The sequence below is a fragment of the Myotis daubentonii genome, chromosome 8, assembly GCF_963259705.1.
Source record: "Myotis daubentonii chromosome 8, mMyoDau2.1, whole genome shotgun sequence".
Lineage (NCBI taxonomy): Eukaryota > Metazoa > Chordata > Mammalia > Chiroptera > Vespertilionidae > Myotis > Myotis daubentonii.
This window is the reverse complement of record NC_081847.1, coordinates 30918248-30940430: the sequence shown is the minus strand read 5'-3', so window position 1 is coordinate 30940430 and position 22183 is coordinate 30918248. Positions and strand designations below refer to the sequence as shown.

At 43.0% G+C, this 22183-nt stretch overlaps 1 protein-coding gene across 3 annotated transcripts in view; it reads left to right on the top strand.

Moving 5' to 3' along the window:
• The window catches only part of ATRN (attractin), a 157442-nt gene extending 135259 nt beyond the window's left edge, over window positions 1–22183 (top strand). For all 3 annotated transcript variants that reach the window (XM_059705660.1, XM_059705661.1, XM_059705659.1), the window contains 5 exons: window positions 28–89; window positions 8395–8473; window positions 10234–10341; window positions 14790–14904; window positions 17860–22183. In XM_059705660.1, the coding sequence (XP_059561643.1) occupies window positions 28–89; window positions 8395–8473; window positions 10234–10341; window positions 14790–14904; window positions 17860–17984 (489 nt within the window). In that variant the 3' untranslated portion in view covers window positions 17985–22183. The remainder of the gene's footprint in view (window positions 1–27; window positions 90–8394; window positions 8474–10233; window positions 10342–14789; window positions 14905–17859) is intronic.

Sequence of the window (22183 nt, the reverse complement as noted above, 5' to 3'; positions counted from 1 at the left end):
AATCACACTACTGTTTCTCTGCCACAGATTGCCTTCTCCCAGCACAGCAATTTTATGGACCTGGTACAGTTCTTCGTGACTTTTTTCAGGTAATTTCACTCATACAAACTATATCTGTTCTTTCGATTGAGGTACTTAATTCTATTAATTATCAGCTCATGAAAAATAAATGAATAATCCTGAGTTTGCACAACAGACCAAACTAATTATATTTATTTCCTGAAAAGTTACATGTCAGTAACAGTAGTGTAAAGTCAGTCTCATCTGATAAAATGAAAACATTTGCTTGGCATGTTCTGGCTTTTTTGAGGTAGCTTTTCATGTACCCTATACTAAAATGGAGATAATTTGGCTCTTTATATGAAGAGAATTTGGGATTGAAACAATAATTAATGATTACTGGGGTGTGCTATATATATGCTTCCTTTTGTTCAAGAAATGATTCAGGTGATTATCCAGAGTTTTAAAGCTAAAATGACTTGTTAAGCCCTTGGAATTTTTTTATTATAGTTTTTTAAATTTTATTTTTATGAAAATACTATATACACATAACTGGAAAAGACAAGTGATACAGTGCTTATAAGAGAAAGCAGCAGCATCCTGCCCCCCACCTTTCAACACCTCCCTTTTCCCCAATTTAAACGGCTTTAGCTGTTTTTCACTTATCCAGGTTTACTCTGTTTCTTGATTTTTCAGTTCGGTTATCTTTTGATGGCCTACTGAAGACGTCTTTATTACCTTAGATTACCTCACTCAACAACTCCCCCACACCACAAAAACATATATAATCCCTTCCTCCCATTCAGTATAGTACGTCACAGTGCTTGGCTACATCAATCATCTCTGTTTATGTTGTTACTAGAGGCCCAGTGCATGAAATTCGTGCGGGGGGGGGGGGAGGTGTCCCTCAGCTCAGCCTGCACCCTCTCCAATCTGGGACCCCTCGAGGAATGTCCGACTGCCCGTTTAGGCACGATCCCACAGGGATCCCACAGGGATTAGGCCTAAACGGGCAGTCGGACCACCCTCTCACAATCCAGGACTGCTGGCTCCCAACCACTTGCCTGTCTGCCTACCTGATTGCCCCTAACCACTTCTGCCTGCCAGCCTGATCACCCCTAACCGCTCCCTGCCAGCCTGATCGACGCCTAAATGTTCCCCTGCTGGCCCAATTGCCCCCAACTGCCCTCCCCTGCAAGCCTGGTTGCTACCAACTGCCCTCCCCTGCCGGCCATCTTGTGGTGGTCATCTTGTGTGTTTGAGTGATGGTCAATTTGCATACTGATCATGATTAATTAGCATACCATGTTGTGACTAATTAGCATATCCCTCTTTTATTATATACTAGAGGCCCGGTGCACAAAAATTTGTGCACTCGGGGACAGGGGGGGTCCCTCAGCCCGGCCTGTGCCCTCTCGCAGTCTGGGACCCCTCAGGGGATGACCACCTGCTGGCTTAGGCCCACTCCCCAGGGGATTGGGCCTAAGATGGCAATCTGACATCCCTCTGACAGCCCGGCAGCCCTCGGGGGATGTCCACTTGCCAGCGGGGAGCAGGCTTAAACTGCAGTCGGACATCCTTAGCGCTGCTGAGGAGGCAGAAGAGGCTCCCACCACCACCGCTGTACTGGCAACCATCAGCCTGGCTTCTGGCTGAGCAGAGCTCTTCCCATGTGAGAGCACCCTGACCACCAGAGGGCAGCTCCTGCATTGAGCATCTGCCCCCTGGTGGTCAGTGTGTGTCATAGTGACCAGACATTCCCAGTCCTTCTGCTGTTAGGGTCAGTTTGCATATTACCCTTTTACTGTATAGGATAGAGGCCTGGTGCATGGGTGGGGGCCGGCTGGTTTGCCCTGAAGGGTGTCCTGGATCAGGGTGAGGGTCCCACTTGGGTGCCTGGCCAGCCTGGATGAGGGGCTGATGGCTGTTTGCAGCTGGTCACACCCCCTTCAGGGTAGGGGTCCCCACTGGGCTGCCTGGCCAGCCTGGATGAGGGGCTGATGGCTGTTTGCAGCTGGTCACACCCCCTTCAGGGAGGGTGGGGGTCCCCACTGGGGTGCCTGGCCAGTCTGGGTGAGGGGCTGAGGGCCGTTTTCAGGCTGGCGGGTGACTGAAGCTCCCAGCCTCTCCTTTTTTTCTTTTTTCTTTTTTTTTCTGGGATTTATTTACTTTCTATGGCTGTCACTGGAACTGAGAGCTGGCTTTAGCTCTGAGGCCAGCTCCAGCTTGAGGCCTCGGCTGCTGAAAGCAGGTATCTGGAGTTTGTTTGGCTTCTATAATTGAAACACTGTTGCCATCACTGCCGCTGTAAGCTCAGAGGCCCGGCTGGCTGAAAGCAGGTCTCTGGCGCTTGTTTAGCTTCTATAATTGTAACATTGTTGCTTAGACTGCAGCTCAGAGGCCGGCAGCGGCAGGCGGGGAACCTTGGCTTCTTCCATCACTGGAGCAAGCAAGCCTCCTGTTCACTTCAGCTGCCTGGCTGCCGGCTGCCATCTTGATTGGCAGTTAATTTGCATATCACCCTGATTAGCCAATGAGAAGCATTCGGGGGTATGGTCAATTTGCATGTTTCTCTATTATTAGATAGGATGATGACCATAAAGCTCCTTCACAGATGAATTGAACTCTACGTATACATCCCCATTTCTTGGATGGGGGATCACTCTGAATTTGTTTTTTAATTGTTTGGTTTTCTATGTAGCTACTTCTGATTTATCCTGTACTCTGACAGAACTGAAAAGACTCTCAGTTTGGTCAAATACCACCAGGCAAGGCACTCTCTTAGTTTGTTTCCCTTGGAGATGTCTGCCCGAGGACCCTTCCACCTGCTGCTCCTGGTGCACTGCTTCCTGTCTCTAATTCTATTTGCTTGAATTGTGGAATTCTCTGTTAGATGAGTGAGGGGATTCTGTGTCTGCTCTATATTTCTTAACTGAACCCTGATTTTCCTTTTGCCCTGCATTCTAGGTGGGCTCCTCAGCAATATTTTCCAGTTTGTTAATTTAATCCAGAGTTGGATTCATTTCTTTTATTTCCAATACGTTTTTAATGTTTTTTGTGCTTTTCTAATACATTTTTCTTATAACCTGTTTTGATTTTGTGAATGCAGTTTCCTTTCATATTCATTTGTGAGATTAATATTTTATTTTGAAGTCTTACTTTGTCTCCTCAGATTTTGGATTTTTTTTCTTTTATGTGTTATTTGGTGCCACTCTTTCACACTGTTGGTTTTCCTCCCAATATCTGATTTTTGGTTGTGTGGAAGATTCCACATTGCCTGTGTGTGAATGCTGTTTCTGTCTGTCACAGCCTCCAGTGAGTGTGGAGTAGGGGCAGAATGTGCTCCTAGGTGGGATGTACTGTTAGTTTGTCTTCTGAATGGCTTCTCCAGCCTCAGGACCAGAGCTCACTGCCTTAGCTGCTGTCTTCCATTGCTCAGCACAGGCAGAAATGGGGACTCTTCCTTAGAGCCCCCTTCCTTCTCATATCTATTGAATCTGGGCTTGGAGCCCATTTTTTTACTTTTTAGCCCTTTCCAATGTCTTCTATCCCCAATCCCAACTAAGTTGTTGTTATTGAGGGCAGTTAGCACATCTCTTTTGCCAAATTTAAAGGTATCCAACTGATTACCCTTTTGTGAGACTCTTCATGCCCTCTGGGATCCCATTCTGCCCTGAGGCCACTCCTTCTTGGCCTCCCTTCCTGAACAACCTGTTCTGTTCAACCTGTCACTGTTGATCTTCTTCTTCTTTTATGCTGCCCTCTGTGTTCCCACTACATGTCACCTTCTATTTCTTCCAAAGCACCAGGTTCTTTTCCGCCTCCCGGCATATGAAAATGTTATTCCTTCTTTCTAGAACACACTTCTCCCTACCCTTCACCTGTATACTTTTATTCATTGCTTGGTTTTTCCCAACAACAACCAATTGTCTGACACCAACTAGGTGTCCTGCAATTCATTTTGGTTTTGGCACTACCTGGAGTTAGCGCAGACCCCCTGGGTGAAAGGCTCGGTCTGACAAGACTGCCCCCACTTCAGATATCAACTACAAATGGGTCCCCACTCTACCCCCACTTCTGCCTAGCCAACTACTAATTTGAGGGTTCCGATGAACACTCCCCTTAGATTTGACAGTTTTCTAAAATGATTCAGGAAAGCACTGTGCTTAAAATTACAGTTTTATTATAAAGAATACAACTCAGGAACAGCCAAATGGAAGAGATGTATAGGCAAGGGATGGGGGTGGGAGGAGAAGACAGAGTTTCCATGCCCTATCTGGTCATGACAGCCTCCCAGCACATCAATCTCTTCACTGGCCCACCAGCTCCCAAACCTCATTCCACATTTGTTTTTTTCAAGTTTGCGTTACACAGGCATGATTGATGAAATTACTGGTCTTTAGTGATTGAACTCAGTCTTCTGCCCCTCTCTCCTCCCCTGAGGTTCCAACCCCAAATCACATGATTGTTTTTTCTGGCAACCAGCCTCCTCCATCCTGAAGCAATTTAGGTCCTTTCCTCTCATGAGTCACCATCTTCTCTCTATATAAAGGCCTAATATGCAAATTGTGCCCTTGGGAGTTCGATCGCTCACTGTGACATGCGCTGACCACCAGGGGTGGTGTGGAATGAAGGAAGGGCCCCAGCCGGCAGCCAGAAGGCCCTGGTTGGCCCTGATTGCTGGCCAGGCCTAGGGACCCTACCCGTGCATGAATTTCATGCACCAGGCCTCTAGTTAGCCTATAAAAGATGCTACTGAATTACATCTCAACAGACCTGTTATAGAAAATAGGTCGTTCAGACTCAGAAAGACTTTTATTATACCCTTCTGATTTGTATAATTGCTTCTTACCTAAAAACTAGTAAAGATGTATTTTTTAAAGATTTCAAATAAAAATATAACTCCCTTTTTAATGCTGAGTAATATTATATGTAAATATAAACCACAATTTGCTTATCTGTTTACCCTTGATGGACATTGAGTTGTTTCCAGTTTGGGTTATTACAAGTAAAGCTGTTCATTATGCCGTACTTATCTTTCAAATCGTGCACTGTGTCATTTCCTCCAAGATTCTATCCTGGAACCCCCAAACTAAATTGTCTGCCCTTGATCTTCTTTCCCACACAACCATATTATTTTTCATCATGGTACTTCTCGTAATTTTTTACTTGCTTAAGATCTGTGTCCTCAGTTAGACTCTAAGCTTCAACAGAGCAGGACACTGTATCTTTTGTTCACCCCTACACACACACACACCTCTGCACCTAGGCTCAAATATATGTGGAAAGTAAATTAGACCTTTAGGAAAAGTGCATTTATGAGGAGCCATAGTCACCAACTTCTCTGAGGGAGAAAAGCTAGTGGTGCTGGTTGATGGCCTGCATTTAAGGGGATACAGAGGCTGTGCTAACTCAGTAACTTAAATTAGCAGGTGTGCTCATGAGATGACCCTGCTGTCAAGTACTAACCCAGTGAGGATTAGTCACTGCTGGTGATCACCATCAGCATTGATCAGGGACCACTGGTGGTGTTTTCATCACTTCTCCCTTCTGGAAAAGAATCCAGACTTTGTTTTTTCTGGATTTTGTTTAAGAACTAGGAATAGTGAGTTTTTAGCTAAGAATAGAGTCCTTTTCATGAGCATGAGGAAGAAAATATTTTCCCAAAACAAGGATTTTTGAGAAGTCTCAGCCTCTGTTAGACAGTATAAGCCTCTGATAGACAGGGGCAGGTAGAGAACAAAAAGGCTGAAGGATTCTGGGCTTCTCCTTAGGTACAGAGCTGACAGGAAGTAAGGGACACTTAGCCTGGGTCAGTGACCTAGTATTGAAAGAAATACACTTCTTTAAGAATGATCTTTGAATGACATTGGCAACATGTGAATATTGTCAAGATTAAGTAATGGGCATATAGGAATTCACTAGATTGTTCTGTTTCTGTGTTTGAAATTTTTCATGATACGTTTCTTTAAATTACATTTGTATGGAAAAATGTAGAAAAACATTGATAAAAGAGACTGTAGTAGGATGAACACTGAGTCACAGCCCCATCTGTAGCCAAGTTAGTGGTAGGAAAAAAGAAGGGAGGAGTATTGGCAAGCGCCACCTTTATTGAAATAGCTAGTCAGTTCTCCATTGTTGGTATTACCCTAGAAGAAATCATACATGTATCAGCTTTGAGGGACAATCACTATATGTTGATATGCTGTTTGTGTCACTTCTGAAAGCTGGAACAGGTGGAAGGCACCGGGTTGTTGATGTTTTCAACTGGTCGGCATTGAAGACAGAAGCCTCAGGCTTGGGGGAAAAGGGGCTTTCTGAGTGTCCGTGGGGCTGCCCTCCCAATGGTTCTGTAGTGACACTAGGGTCCTCACTGCAGACGCCAGCCCTGTACTCAGCTGCATCAACAGTGTCTTGACCAACTTAGGTGCTGTTCTCATTTGCTTCATCCCTTCCATGTGGATTTGCTGCCTTTCTGTGTTTATGTTAGAATAAAAACAATATTATGTGGAGAAACCAAAAAAGACTGAAGTTACTCTTCTCAGACTCTTTTATTGCTTCTTTCTTTTTCCCCCAAATTTTCAATGTACGGATGTCCCCTAGGACATTCTTATATATTTGTATTCAATCCCTTGGTGACCTCATCCAGATTGATTACTTCAAATGCCATATTCATGCTGATGACTCCATCTCCCACACCTCCTCCAAGTCTTTGCTCACATATCACCTTCTCAAGAAGTAAGGCTCATGTGACCATTCTGCTTTAGAATGCCACTGGCACTCTGAATCCCCTTACCCTATTATCTTTTCTTCTGTAGCAATTCCTACCTTCTGACATGCTCTTTTATGTGGTTTTTGTTTTCTGTGTTATTTACTGTTTGTCTCCACATCCTGGAATGTAAACTCCATGGGAACAGTGGGCTTTTGTTCTGTTTGTCAGTGTATTCCAGGAGCCTAGGGCAGGACCTGGCCCAGTAAAGTATTTATACAAAAACGAAAACAGGCTGTCAGGGAGGAGGAAGGACCAGCAGTGTCAGGACAGCCAAGAGGACCAGCAGACAAGGAATTGAAGGCTCTCCCCTGGGTGATGACTCTGGGGCCCCTTACTTTCTGTTAGGTTACCCCGGAGGGGTCTCCATGCTTGTGCATCTTAGGAAAGTGGTGAGATGTCAGAACTTTGAAGTTTCTTTTTGTGAAAAGGCCAAAGTTCAATCACCCTAACATATTAGAGTGCCCTTTTCCAGTCAGCCTGGGAGGTCTGCCTTGGGGTCAGTACTTGGGTGCACTGAGGCTGCTTTTCACGAAACCAACCCCATCCTGCAAACACCAAGCTCAGCAAGCGGGTATCTGGTGGCACGGGCCAAGAGCCATCATGTCTGTGTATAACACTCAGGACAAAACTCAGTAGCAAGCCCTTTTACAAGTTAGTGAGTGAAAACACCAGTGTTGTTGTTTTTAATATGTTTTATTGATTTTACTTTTTTAAAAATTTTTTTAGAGAGAGGGGAAGCGGGAGGGATAGAGAGATAGAAACATCATTGATCAGCTGCCTCCTGCAGGTCCCCTACTGGGGATCAAGCCTGCAATCTGGGCATATGCCCTGCCTGGAAATCAAATTGGTGACCTCTTGGATCCTGGGTCCATGTTCAAGCACTGAGCCACACCAGCTGGAAGAACACCAGTTTTTAAATTACTTTAGCAGTTACTTTAGTGGTGTATTTGTTCAGCTCCTTAATCCTTTTATCAGAAGTTAGTTCTCTGCTATCACAGTAGCTTTTCAAACCATTGAGTGCCTGGTTTACAGTTGGGAGGACACTGAAATGACCTGCAGTTACGTGACCACCGGGAGTTAGTCTCTCCTGGTACTTTTAAGAAAGTTGTTAGCTTGGGAATGATCATTTTACTTTACAAAAATGTATGCATTTACTTTGTAAAAATATAATTGAATATATATTATTACACATAAGTTTGTTTCTTCTATATTTACTTCTTCCTTATAAAAAGTTATTTTAAAAATGAACTTCTCTCCTATTTTTATACCTTACAGTGAACATTTATTAATTTTTATTAAATAGCATACTTATTATCTGTCATAATTTTGTTAGAATTATTTTCCTTATTTGGGATAAGCCATTCCATTAAAGGTCCAGTAGGAGGTCAGGGTCTCTCCGAGCATCTGGTGGGGACTGTACAGTCTGAAAGGTCTGAAGCTCAGCTTATTGAAGCCCCTCACACTTTGCTTTCCTATGAACCGGAGCATGGTTGTGATTACTCATCAGAGAGGAGCTTGGGGTGGTATTTGGGGGATTGTTTCCCTGTCTGGCCTGGAATATGGAGACAGTGGTGCTGATTCTGGGGGCTGGGATAATAATTTGGTACTTTCCTTTCTCACAGTTGTTTCCTCTCTTTGCTCCTGGTGGCTGCTGTGGTTTGGAAGATCAAACAAAGTTGTTGGGCCTCCAGGCGCAGAGAGGTAAGCCTCAGTGGATAAAGATTAATGAATCCTTGTAAGAGCTGTTCCTTTCTACACATTTTTCTTAAACAAGTCAGCATTAGCTATTTTGTGATAATTGATGGACATATTCACGGATGGCCAGTAGACTCCAGTTACTACTATATAAAATGTCATTAATTCTGCCCCACATGATTTCAGCTTTCTAAAAGGAAACTCTAGTATTGACTTAAACAGGTGCCAGTTTTACCCATCCTACCAATCCTGGAGATCTAAGAATTTCTCATATTTCAAGGAAGGATAAATGTGTATCTAATTAAATTTTTGCTTGAATTTTATTTTTTTATGAAGCTTGATTTATTTCCAGAGCTCCGTTGCAAAAGAAGTCAAACAAATATTTACAGTAGACAAATAAAATAAATACACTTCATTAAAAATTACAACATAAGAACTTTGTTTATTGTAACTTTCACTTGTTAATACTCTGCCTTCTGGTCATCAGGTCTATTGCATTGTTGCTTATGAAAATGCACTGAGACCTCACCTTACGTGTGCTTTGTTTTCTGTATGTAGTTGTGCCTTTTTCTATATAAAAATTGATCTGTAAGCAAGATTTGGAAGAGAATGGGAGTATCTAAAACCAAAATTCACAAGCACTCAGCATTGATCATAGAACATTAGTGTCTATAATGGGGTTGAGATAGGTTCCAGAATATGGGCCTCTTCCTGGGGGCATGACACTTTTTCTGACCCAGGTAAAGGTAATGTTATCATAGAGATAAATGTTGCATCCTCTTTATTATTTTAAAAATCAGTCGGTAACATATTCAGAGGATTCTTTAATAGCTCTGTTACTAGGATATCTTAAAATCCCAATGAATTGTACAATGTTCTGAAAAAATTCAAGTCATCCAAATGGCGTAAGAAAAAAGTAAGAGCCACAATAAACTAGTAACCAGGGAAGAAGGAATTGAAAACTTGTCAAAATATTACTCTCTCCACAAAGGTCATTAGACCCAAGGAATTTCTATTTTAAGATGAGTTCATGGAGATACTAATATTCTATTCCTCCATAGATACTTACGAAAATTATTTTCAAAACATATAAAGTGTTCCAGAGCAAAGGATATGATGGGAAATTTAAGAGTCCTAAATCATCTTTGGCCAGGTAGCTCAGTCAAGTAGAGTATTGTCCTGATACACCAAGGTTGTAGGTTCAATTCCTGGTCAAGGGCACATACCTGAGTTGCAGGTTTGAGTCCCACCCTGGTCGGTGCATGGGGGAGGCAACCAATCCATGTGTCTCTCTCACATTGATGTTTCTCTCTCTGTCTCTCCCCCTCCCTTCCACTCTTTCTAAAAATCAATGGGAAAACGTCCTCAGGTGAGGATTAACCAAATATATATATATGAAATAGGGCTATTTCATTTATGTATTTAACAGCAGGTATTGTGACATTACATCCATACTAAAGTGTGTGTGTGTGTGTGTGTGTGTGTGTGTGTGTGTGTGTATACACATACACATACACATACATACATATACAATAAGGATTTTTTCTATAATATAATGACAATGCTGTTACCACATCCAACAGGATTTAATAATTCCTAATGTTAACTAGTACATGGTCTCTGTCCAACTTTCCCTGACTATTTTAAAAATATTTGGGGTTTTATTTGTTTGAATCAGGGAGGATGGGATATTTTAATTATGTAGTATTTTCTAATAAAATCCCCTCAGTACTCATTGCAGTAATGCTTGCTGTTTTACTCATCAGCAACTTCTGCGAGAGATGCAGCAGATGGCCAGTCGTCCCTTTGCCTCTGTAAATGTTGCCTTGGAAACAGATGAAGAGCCTCCTGATCTTATTGGGGGAACTATAAAGGTGAGAATTGTGATTAAAAGTCCCTATAACTTAATTTGTCAAAATTCATGCTTCTGAGTTGGGGAAACCTGAGAGAGAGAGAACTTTAATGTGTGGCCTCTTGTTTTCTTCTCTCTTTCTTTTTTACAATAGGCCAGCACACCAAAGTTGTATTCTTTTGCTTTTGTTTTCCAGTCTTTGATTCATGTCACTAAGCAGTCTCATGTTTAAGGGATTTTAAAATATAAATGATTTGTCTGATATTCTGTGGCATAATATTTTAAAACTTGAAAAAAGCTAAATTGAACCATTGTTCTTTATAAGTATTTGGAGGGATTTGTTTTTAAAGGGACAGAATCATAATTCACTATGAATACTGTGTAAAGTAAATATTTCTGACTCCTTCCCCCAAAACTGATGAGGAAAGTAAAAGAAATTTCTCTTTTAACAAAATGATGAAATATTTCAGATACATTAGTAAAACAGCCATATATCCTGCATAAAATATACTATTACAACATGACTGAGCTCACAGGAAGTAGGTATTATTTTCAGGGACCATTCTCCTTTTCCTTTTCCAAGAAAGAACAAGTCATGAACCAAAACCAGAACCTAAAGTGATTCCCAAAGACAAGAGAGACACATTTCATGATAAGAGTCAGCAGGTGGATTTAGACAGGACTTCAAATGTCTGAATTGATAGCTAACGGATATAATATAGCTATGTATGAAATGTTTAAAGAAATAAAAGATGGAATCATAACAATGAGGAAGCCACAAGAGTCAAGAATGGCCAAGCAGATCTGAAAAACAACCAAATGTAACTGTTAGAAATGGAAAGTATAGTAGTAGAAATTTTTTAAATAACTCAGTTTACATGTCAAATAGCACATCAGACATAAATGAGGACAGAGCTTTTGAACTGGAAGATGAATCTGAAGAAATTACATAGAATGTAAAACAGAAGACAAGGAAATGGAAAATATAACAGATAACAAGAATATGGGGGATAGAATGAAAAGATCTAACATATATATTATCAGAGTCCCAAAACAAATGAATGGAGGAAAGCAATAGTCAGAGAGATAATAACAGAATTTTCCATAATGATAGAAGTCATGAATATACAGATTTCAAAAGCAAAACATATCCCAAGCAGGATTAAGGAAAGAAAGCAAAGGGAAGACAGAAGAGAAAGAATAGTACAATTGGATTTATCATACTGGAACTATAGAATTCCAAAGACAAAGAGAACATTTTTTAAAGAGAACTTCTTAAAATAAGCCAGAGCAAAAATAGATCACTACAATGTGGAGAAAATTAAAACCCTAGTACACTGTTGGGAATATAAAAACAATGCAGCCACTGTGAAAACAGTATTGATTTTTTATAAAATAAAATAGAACGATAATATAATCTAGCAATTCCACTTCTAGGTATATACCCAAAAAGAATTGAAAGCAGGGTGACAAATATATATTTGTATACCCATGTTCATAGAACCATTATTCACAGTAGCTAAAAGATAAAAGCAACCCAAAAGTCCATTGATGGATGAATGGATAAACAGAACATGGTATATACATGCAATGGAATATTATTCAGCCTTAAAAAAGAGAAATTCTGACAAATGCTACAACATAGGTGAACCTTGAGGACATTATGCTAAGTGAAATAAGCCAGTCACAAAGGACAAATACTGTATGAGTCCACTTGTATGAAGTATCTCAAGTAGTCAGATTCATAGAGACAGAAAGTAGAATGGTGGTCGTCAGGGGCTGGGATGGGAGGAGGGATGAGGAGTTACTGTTTGATGCTTATAGAGTTTCAGTTTTACAAGATGAAAACAGTTCTGGAGATGGTTGATGATAATGGTTGCACAACAATAGGAATGTACTTAATATCACTGAACTGTACAACTAAAAATAATTAAGATGGTAAATGTTATGTTACGTGTATTTTACTGCATTAACAAAGATATGGGAAAACAAGAAAATATCACCAACAAAGGAGTGACAGAGTGACAGCTGACTTCTCACTAGTGGCACCTGAAGCCAAAAGAGAGTGGAAGAATATAGTCAAAGTACTGAAAGAGAACTGCCAACCTAGAATAGCATGGCCAGAAGTTATGTTCCAAGAACAGGGATAAATTGAAGATATCTTCTGACTAGAAGGAAAAGCAGAGTTTGCCCCCAATAGACAGACCTGTACAAAAGAAATGTCTAAAGAATATGCTAGAAAGAAGGAAAATTACCCCAGGAGGATGGAATAATAAGGAATAGCGAGTAAATAAAAGGGTAAGCATGTGCATTAATTTAGGCAAACATTGTCCTGATGAAATAGTAATAATTGGTGGGATTAAAAGGAATAGACAAACCTAAAGTACTGAACAAAACCATATATCATATGTTGGCAGCATATAACACAGTTGGTTAATCCTTAGAACACTTTCTTAACTTTCCTTTCAGGACACCACACACTCACCCTATGGCTGTTTTTGCTCGCTGTTCTTTATTCAACCCTCTTCATCTCCCCAACACCTTTTAACAGTGATATACATTAAGCTCAGTCTTTGAGTCTCTTCTCACATCTTTTACACTTAATCCTTGGGTGATTGTCTTAGTCTGTTTGGCTGCTATAACAAAATGCCAGAGACTGGGTGGCTTATAAATAACAGAAATTTGTTTCTCACAGTTCTGGAGACTGGAAGTGCAGATCAAAGTGCTAGAAGATTCACTGTCTTCTGAAAGCTCACTTTCTGGTTCATATATGGCACCTTCTAGCTGAAACCTATACATGGTACAAGGGATGAGGGAGCTCTCTGGGGTCTCTGTTCTAAGGGCACTAATTCCATTAATGATAACTCAGTCCTCATGACCTATGTATCTCCCAAAGTTCCCATCTCAAAATACTATCACATTGGGCATTACAATTTAACATGAATCTTGGGAGTACGCAAACATTCAGACCATAGCAGTGATCTTACTCATCATGGATTTAAACACTATGAGCTCTCCCCTCACATCTCTCCCATGAAACTCCAACTCATGTATCAGATTGCTTACTCATTGTCCCCACGTGGATGTCTTAACAGGTATCTCAAATTTAACACGTCTAAACTGAACTGTATATAGTGTTTCCCACACCTGCTCCTCTGGTATATGTTCCTGAACTCAGGATACATCACCTCCATCATCCTATTTGCTCAGGCCCAAACTCCTGGAATCGTCCGTGACTCATCCTCGCTCTCACTCTCATTGGACAGCCAGTTTGTCAGCAGGTCTTTTTGGCTTTATCTTTAAAAATATTCCCTGACCACTGTTACTTCTCCACCACTGTGACTTACCACCTTGATCTAGGCCACTGTCATCTTGTATCTGGATTATTGTAATTGCTCATAACTGGTTTCACCACTTCACCCATCCAGTCATTTCCCCATGCCACAGCCAGGGCGGTTCTGGAAATTATTTTTTTCAACCAAACTGAAGAGATTGCTGACATATTTGGGAGTATAGTGGGCAGGGTTCTAAAGATAGTCTCCAAGATTCCTGTCTCGTGGTTAGTTAGTCAAACTAGGGACTGATATGAAGGGATTTTGCAGAAGTAATAAAAGTCCCAAGGTAATTGACCTTAAGCTATGGGGAAAGTTTTCTCTGGCTGGTGGCACAGAGGGAACATGGTAAGGACTTGATGGATCATCACTGGTTTGAAGCTGGAGAAGCCATATGAGCAGGAATGCAAGAGAAGAGAGTGGCCCCTGGCTGACAGCTAGCAAGGAAGTGAGGACCTCAGACCTACAGCTGCAAGGAACTGGACTCTGCCAGCACCTGAATGAGTTTTGAAGCAAGTTCTGCCCCAGAGCCTGAGATAAGAGTAGAGCCCAGCTGATACTTGACTTCCTCCTTGTGAAGATAAGAACTGAGACTCTTGTCAGATAAAAGCTAAGGATTTTCCAGAACTGGATAGTCCTCTATCCCTAAGCAGAAGACCCTACAGAGCTCCAGAGCTCGTCTGGACTGCTGACCCACAAAACTGAGATAATAGATGTGTTTTGTTTTTTTTGTTTGTGTGTTGTGTGTTTTTGTGTGTGTGTGTGTGTGTATGTGTGTGTGTGTGTTTTAAATATATCTTATTGATTTTTTACAGAGAGGAAGGGAGAGGGATAGTTAGAAACATTGATGAGAGAGAAACATTGATCAGCTGCCTCCTGCATGCCCCCTACCGGGGATGTGCCCACAACCAAGGTACAAGCCCTTGACTAGAATCAAACCTGGGACCCTTCAGTCCTCAGTCTGACACTCTATCCACTGAGCAAAACCGGTTAGGGCTAGATGTGTTGTTTTAAGCAACTAAGTTGTTACACACCAACAGGAACTAATACAGAGGGCATCTTTACAAAATCGCATTTGAAGGCTATAGAGCTAAAGCTTGAGAAACACCACTCTAACTAATTCTTTTTCTTCCACCAGGCTGTTCCCAAACCCATTGCCCTGGAGCCATGTTTTTACTACAAAGCTGCTGTTCTCTCTGCATTTGTGAGGCTCCCTCGAGGCCTTGGTGGAATCCCTCCTCCCGGGCAGTCCGGTGAGTAGACCAGAAGGTCAGCGAGGGATCCTTCCCTTTTACAGAGAACTGGGGTATAAATGTGACTAGTTCCTGCCTCATGGTGTTATGAGGATTCGGTGAGATAACTCCCTCATCACTGGATTTCCTTCACTGTCTTTCCTGAGGTCCTTCCCAGGGGAAAGTCCAGAACTCCCCTCACTGCGCCAGCTTCCCAGTGATATTGATGCTTCCTACCACGCCTTCCTTTGCCTATAGTGTGTCTGGCCTCCTCTGGCTTTGCTGCTCCTTTCCTGTCTCTCCTTCCTCTGCCCCTAAATGTAGGCGTTCTTCCTCTTCCTCCATTCTTACTCTCTGTCATCTTACCTACTCTCATGGCTCCTCCAAGCTGGTGATTTTCAAATTGGTATTTCCAGAACTATTGCATTTCATTTGCTTTTTCACTGTGTTTTATACATTTTTGATTTATTTTAGAGAAAGGAATATCATTTTGTTCCAAACATTTTTATGCCTTCATTGGTTGCTTCATGTATGTGCCCTGACCAGGGATCAAACGTACAACCTTTGCGTATCAGGATGACACTCTAACCAACTACCTGGCCAGGGCATTTTTCACTGTTCTGTTGTTTCCTTCCAGCAATTTAGTTGAAATGTTTGTGTCATTCTTATTTTCATATAACTTTCATAAACATTTTAACATCTTACTACATAATCTTTTACCAATCTCTTTTATACTATTCCATCAAATACATGGATCATAATTTGGATAAACATTGTCTTATTATTGAACATGAAGGAAAGATGGAGTATAGTTTTGAAGTATCTTGATTAACCATGGAGTACTTTGGAGGGATGCCTCAGACAATATGAATGTTTGAGACAACTTTCAGTTGAGATGATTCAGGGGTCAGGGTTGCCTCCACTAAAAAAAAAGCCTCTGAGGAAAGTGTGAGCAGAATCCTTGCCCAGGCCCTGAGCTCCACCGCCCCGAGCATAACCAGCAGAGCCTCCCACTCAGCTTTCAGATGGTTTGCGTCTGGGGTGTCCTCACAAAGGGAGGCTGTTGGGCATGGCCAGGCCAGGGTTTCTGCCTTCACTTCATGGGGACAGCTTGATTTGCCCTCACCCGGGGGTTTCTGTGAGTTGAGCCCCTAACTTGCCCATGTTGAGGGCAGGATGACCCGTTGACCTGAAGACTCTGGGGCTGTGTCTTCTGCCACCACATTGGACGGTTCTCCCTGATGGCAAGGTGCTGGCTAGGGTGGGAAGGAGATGACAGACTTGCAACACTGCGGCCTTTTCTGCCCCAAACTCTTCCTGATGTGCCCCACCACCCCTCTGAACTCCTGAGGAAGGCCCACCCGCTGCTTGAGACCCCATTCATTCTCTACCCCCCATTTCAGAGGGTGTCCACGGACTCCCAGAGCACCTGGCTCTGCCTTTGGTTAACAGTTGTGACTGGATTCTCCACTGAATTCCAGGCACTAAACCTGGCACTTAAAAACCACCCCCCTCTCCTTTTCCCCCGTTTTGTAGGCTCTGAGGTGAGCGACAAGTCTGCCAGCACGGCTCCTGACCAGCTGAGCCTGGGCTGGCCTTTTCCCAGATGAGATCAGTTAAAGGTTACCAGCCAGAAAGGAGACGAACCACCAGTCTCTAAAGCAGAGGTGGGGGTGGCAATGAGCCAAGCAGCATTCTAAGGATACTTCAGTTCACTCATGGACTCCTCATGCAAGCCCTATGTTATTATTCCCCATTTTACAAAGGAAGAAACAGAGGCACGGGGAGATTAAAGAACCTTGCTTATTTCAGAGTCTGCCCTAACCCGTATCGTGGCATAGATATAAAAATCACTAGTGCTGGCCTGGCTCATGTGGCTCAGTTGGTTGAGTGTTGTCTCATGCACCAAGAGGTCGCTGGTTCGATTCCCAGTCAGGGTACATGCCCAGGTTGTGGGCTTAATCCCCAGTAGGGTGTGTGCAGGAGGCAGCCAATCTATGTTTCTCTCTCATAGATGTATCTTATCTCTCCCTTCCTCTCTCTCTAAAATCAATAAAAACATTTTTTAAAAATCACTAGTACTGGTTGGGCCATGTGGAATGAATCTGAATTACATTGTAAAGAGTGCTGCTTGCCTGGCCGATGTGGCTCAGTGATTGAGCATCAACCTATGAGCCAGGAGGTCACTGTTTGATTCCCAGATGGGACACATGCCCAGATTGCGGGTTCGATCCCCAGTTGGGGGCGTGCAGGAGGCAGCTGATCAATGACTGTCTCTCATCATCGATGTTTCTGTCTCTCTCTCCCTCCCCCTTCCTCTCTGAAATCAATAAAAACATATTTTTAAAAAGATGCTGCTTTTTCTTGGCCTCCCTTTGGAGACCAGTAGGAGAAATTTAGTGCTTAGAGCAGGGGTGTGCAAACTTTTTGACTCGAGGGCCACAATGGGTTCTTAAACTGGACCAGAGGGCCGGAACAAAAGCATGGATGGAGTGTTTGTGTGAACTAATATAAATTCAAAGTAAACATCATTACATAAAAGGGTACGGTCTTTTTTTTTTTTTTAGTTTTATTCATTTCAAACGGGCCGAATCCGGCCCGCGGGCCGTAGTTTGCCCACGGCTGGCTTAGAGTATTCTGCAATCATACTAAATGCTCCCACCACCACGCAGAGCACTTGGCTTGATTGATCTGAAAAGCAGGCTATACCTTTTTGTATAACAAGAGAGGGGCAAAGAATATGTATTTGTATTTGTATAACTAAACCCTGAAAGAATATATGCAAACTAATGAGAACAGTTTCTCAGCTGGCGAGGGGACAGGTAGAGGAAGGGGCAGAGTGCAATAAGACTTCCCTACATACTTTATTGCTTTGTTTATTGTATTGTGGGAATGTAAACAGGATTTTAAAATTTATTTTTGAAAATACAAGCAAACTGCTCTTTAACATGTGTTCCCTCTTTGGGTTCTCCCAAGGTCTCGCAGTAGCCAGCGCCCTGGTGGACATTTCTCAGCACCTGCCAATGCTGTACAAAGAGAAGTTAGGAGCACTGAGAAACCGGAAGCAGCAGCCCCCTGCACAGCCTGGGACCTGCATTTGATGCTGGGGCCAGGGAATCTCCGTGAGTGAGCAAGTGGAGGCGAGGTGGCGTGCTAGAGTCTGCAGGGAGGGAGCAGGCAGGAGACGCTGTGCTGAGCGGAGCAGGGCAAAAAACTGGAAACCCTCCGACTGGAAACATCGACTCATCTGCATGTTCACAAGCTTTCTTTGACAGTTTCTCCCATCTGTGCTCCAGCATCTAACCTTTTATTTTTGCATAGGGAATAATTGATTTAATTACAGGTCCAGGGACGATCCAGATGTTGCTGGAGGAGGCCAGTGTGGAGCCAGTGAGAGAGCTAGGAATGATACTCAGGTTTACTTGTGGGAAACTGGTCTTGGGACTGTCTCAACTGTGCAAAAAACAAAGATGTAGTGTTTACAAGTGAACGTGCATCATCAGTCGTTCTGGAACAAGGTCTTTTCAAAACTAGTTAGATGGATGAACTTGTCATCTGAAACCTGCTATCGTTTTAAAAATATGTGCTATTTATTCTTGCACATTTTAGGCAGATAACTCTCTTCCAGGGAGCTTTTTTTCTAGTTGAGAACTAATGTCACTTTTGAATCATATTAAACTGAGATAGAAGGGGGCTATTTTAAATGTCAAGGTCAGCAGTGCTACTTAGAATGTAAACTGGTGTGATAGGTAGTTTTCTATAGCAACTTGGTTAATTTAGGTCTTAATCCATTTGGAATTTCTCTCTCTCTCTCTCTCTCTCTCTCTCTCTCTCTCTCTCTCTCTCTCTCTCTCTCTCACTCTCACTCCCCCCCCCACCCCCACACACACACCCACACACACTAAGTGCCTAGACTTTAAATAGATCTAGCAATTGGAAAGTTAGTAAGCTTACGTTTTTACATAATTGCATTCCTACATTCTTACAGAATTTAAATAGCTCCCATTGGCAATCTGCTTTTTTTCTAAAATGTACTTTGCAGCCAGGAAAGAATTCTCACCCCAAGCAACCTTTATCCCAGCAGCAAGGACTGAGAGGAAAGCGGAAATGACCTAACTGTAAAAGCTCCTGTTGTTATTGTTGACATAAGGACACTAGGCGTGATCCCCATGTGTCCCCCTGCTGCCAGGGCACCACAGAAGAAGGGACTCGCTCGTGGTACATGTCTCCCCTGAGCAGAAAAGAGCATGACAGCATCTGGATCAAAGCAACTCTGTTCCTGGAGCCTGCGCCGAGCTGCAGGCTGCGGTGGGATCGCACGCCAGGCGAAGGACCTCTTTCCCCCAGGAGGGGCTGTGTTCTTCACGCCTCCCCAGGCCCAGGTGGTGGCCATGGGGAAGGCAGTGAACACTAAAAGGATGAAAAGCACAGGGGAAAAATTGACAAGGGAAAACTACGCCAAATGGAAAGTGACCAAATGTAAGCAGGGTGGGGACAGACCTGGCTTTTCTCCCAGGGCACTGCCTGGGCATCGTGCTGTCCCCATGGTGCTCTGTTCCCTGGCATTATGCAGCAGCCTCCCAAGACCTCTCCTGCTTCAGAGACTGGGGTGGACCCCTAGACAACTGGGCTCAAATTTGTGAGTTTGGATAAGTAAATACTCAAAAGAGCCAAAACTGTGACATTTCACCTTTAAATGCAGTGCCTAGATAGGGAGTATTATCTCTTCCCCACTACCGACCCACTCCCATGAAGAATGGCCTGGGAAGATGTTTTCAAAGAAGTTGAACTAGAAAATGCTGTCTGGTTCACAAAATACCTCTACTTTGAGACTTGCCTCTAGAAAGCTGTATTTTCACATCACTGTTAAAGAGCAGATGGTTCTAGAAAAGACCCCTGGACTCCTCATGTCCCTACTCCAGGTCACCGCACCCATGGGGAGCCTGCCATGGATGGCCCTTCACCTATGATTGGCCCAGAGGGAGGCACTGCAGAGGATTCTACCACAAGGGGCATCATTTGTTCTAAGGACCCCGTGTGCCCTTGTCCAGAGAAGTCCCTTCCCCACAGTAGTCCCAAGCCTTGAAAGAACATGCACTGGTCCCACAGCCACCTAGTTTTATTTATTTTTTCCTAAAAGATAATGTTTTGTTTTAAAAGGGAAGAAAAGAGCAAATGAAGTGTAATTCTGCTCCCACAGTGGAGAAGCAGCTGAACCCACTGCTTCTCTTTTGCAGCCCATAGCAAGCGGCTTTCTCCAGGCTCAGCCAGAGGAAGGGGGTGGCAGGAGAAAAGGCACTCGCTTAGAGCCAGTTACCAAGAGGGCATCACCTGGAACTTCAGAGATGTCTGCGTGTCACAGGAGAGCCTGTACATAAATTAAAGTAGTCATGACAACCTTGATATTGCACTTGTACATAACTATACAGTAGTCCAGAATGTTCAGACATTCAGAGTGTACATAAAACAGAAAAATATCTAAATGTATTTTTATTAAATTTATGGCATCTGAGTTTCACCCAATGTGTGTTTGTGCCATATACTGGATATCCAAGTTCAGAGAAGTCCTCTTGTTAGGCCCTGAAGCTCTGATAACAAAGCCAGAAAGGGCACCCCCATCATGCCGATGTGTTCAATGCATCTGGTACCAATGGGATAAACCTGAGAACCCGGTCATCTGTCAGTACACATGGAAGCCGGCAGTGAGTTCGTGTAAACAGCAGTACGTGAGGAGACTCGAAGGCAGTGGGAATCTGTCACTATTGTTGGCTCTGCAAGAGCATTGTGCATCAATCTGTCAGCCTCTGGGTGCTGTGGGGCCAGAACAGCCAGTTTCATCATGAGAAATGTTTCTCAAAGTCTTTCCGTTCAAAGATTATACCTGTAGAATCAGATTTTCTGAAAAGGGGTTTTCCAGGCTGCATTTTGTTGTGGTTTTGTCTAAATTTTTAGTGATCACTTCCAAGGACCATAGTTTACTGTGCTGGAAACTGTAGGTGGGAGTGGGGTAGTTAGTTGATACATAGCTCCTGCTTCCCCATGGAGAACTGCACACACCCTGCCCTCCTACCCTCTCCTACTCTCTCATACACACAGCTTAGGCAGAAGTCTGTGCTTCTCTCTGAGGATCGCCTCCAAAAGGTGGGAGGAGGTGTGGAGAGAAGGCAACTCCTACTTCCCTGGGCTATCCCGGAGGAAAAGCAGCTTGGGATCGAGGACTGGCAGCAAAAGGGAAACATGGGAATATCTGTGGTGAGGCCTGAGGTGCAAGATTAGAGACACCACAAAATCTGGGGCAAATGAAGAGACTAGAGCACTATCAGAAAAAGTCATTTTACCTTCAGTGCAAGTCTTACTCCTTCAACTTAGGGAGTGCATTTGGGTAGGGGTGGGAATGATTCACGTCCTTGGCGGCAGGGCGGGGGGCGGGGGGGGCGGGGGGGGGGGCGCCTTGTCATGAACACATTCGATCCTTCCGTTTCATTCATCCAGTCAACGAATATTCACTAAACACTAACAACCTAAGCTAATGCTAGGGCAGTGACCACGATGAAAAAGAAGCTCCAAAATTACAACAGAATCCAGTTCCCAAACCCATCATCCAGGTCTTTCCTTAGGAATTCTGTGAGAATTGGCCATCCTGAGAACAGGCCCAGGAAGGCAGAAGGACTGTCCTCGGCTGTGCACCAGCTCTCAGTCCGAAATGTTTACCCAGTGTGCCAAACTCGGCCTCCGAAGTCATGGTGATGGTTTGTAGAGAGCTAGGCCCGCCAGGAGACATGTCCCTGAGTGGTTCAGACTAATAAACACCCTTGCCGGCAGGGAAACGGTCTGGAGAGTGGACGAAAACTGGCGCCTTCTCTTTTAAAGGCAATAATGGAAGTGACTTCCAGTAACTGAATTTGGGCACAAAACATTCTGAACACTAGTGAAGCCTGTTTCATTGAACTAATTCTGGCTTTGAAAATGTTTTTGTTCTGTAGTTATTTACGTTTTTGTTTGGATTCAAGCTTAGTTTGTTAATATGTATAATTTAGCATTTATTGCACTCATGTAAATATGGAGTAAGTATTGTAAACTATTTCATTGCTGAGGATTGTGGGTACTATACATACATTTAAGGACTGCAATTTTTTGGTATTTTTTGTATTGTAAAATAACAGCTAATTTAAGCAGGAACAAGAGAATTAAGGGAGGTCTGCATTTTAAACACAAATGTGAAGAACTTGTATATAAACAAAAGTAAATACTATACTACAAACTTCCTTCTGAAATAAAAGTAGATCTGGTAAAAAATGGG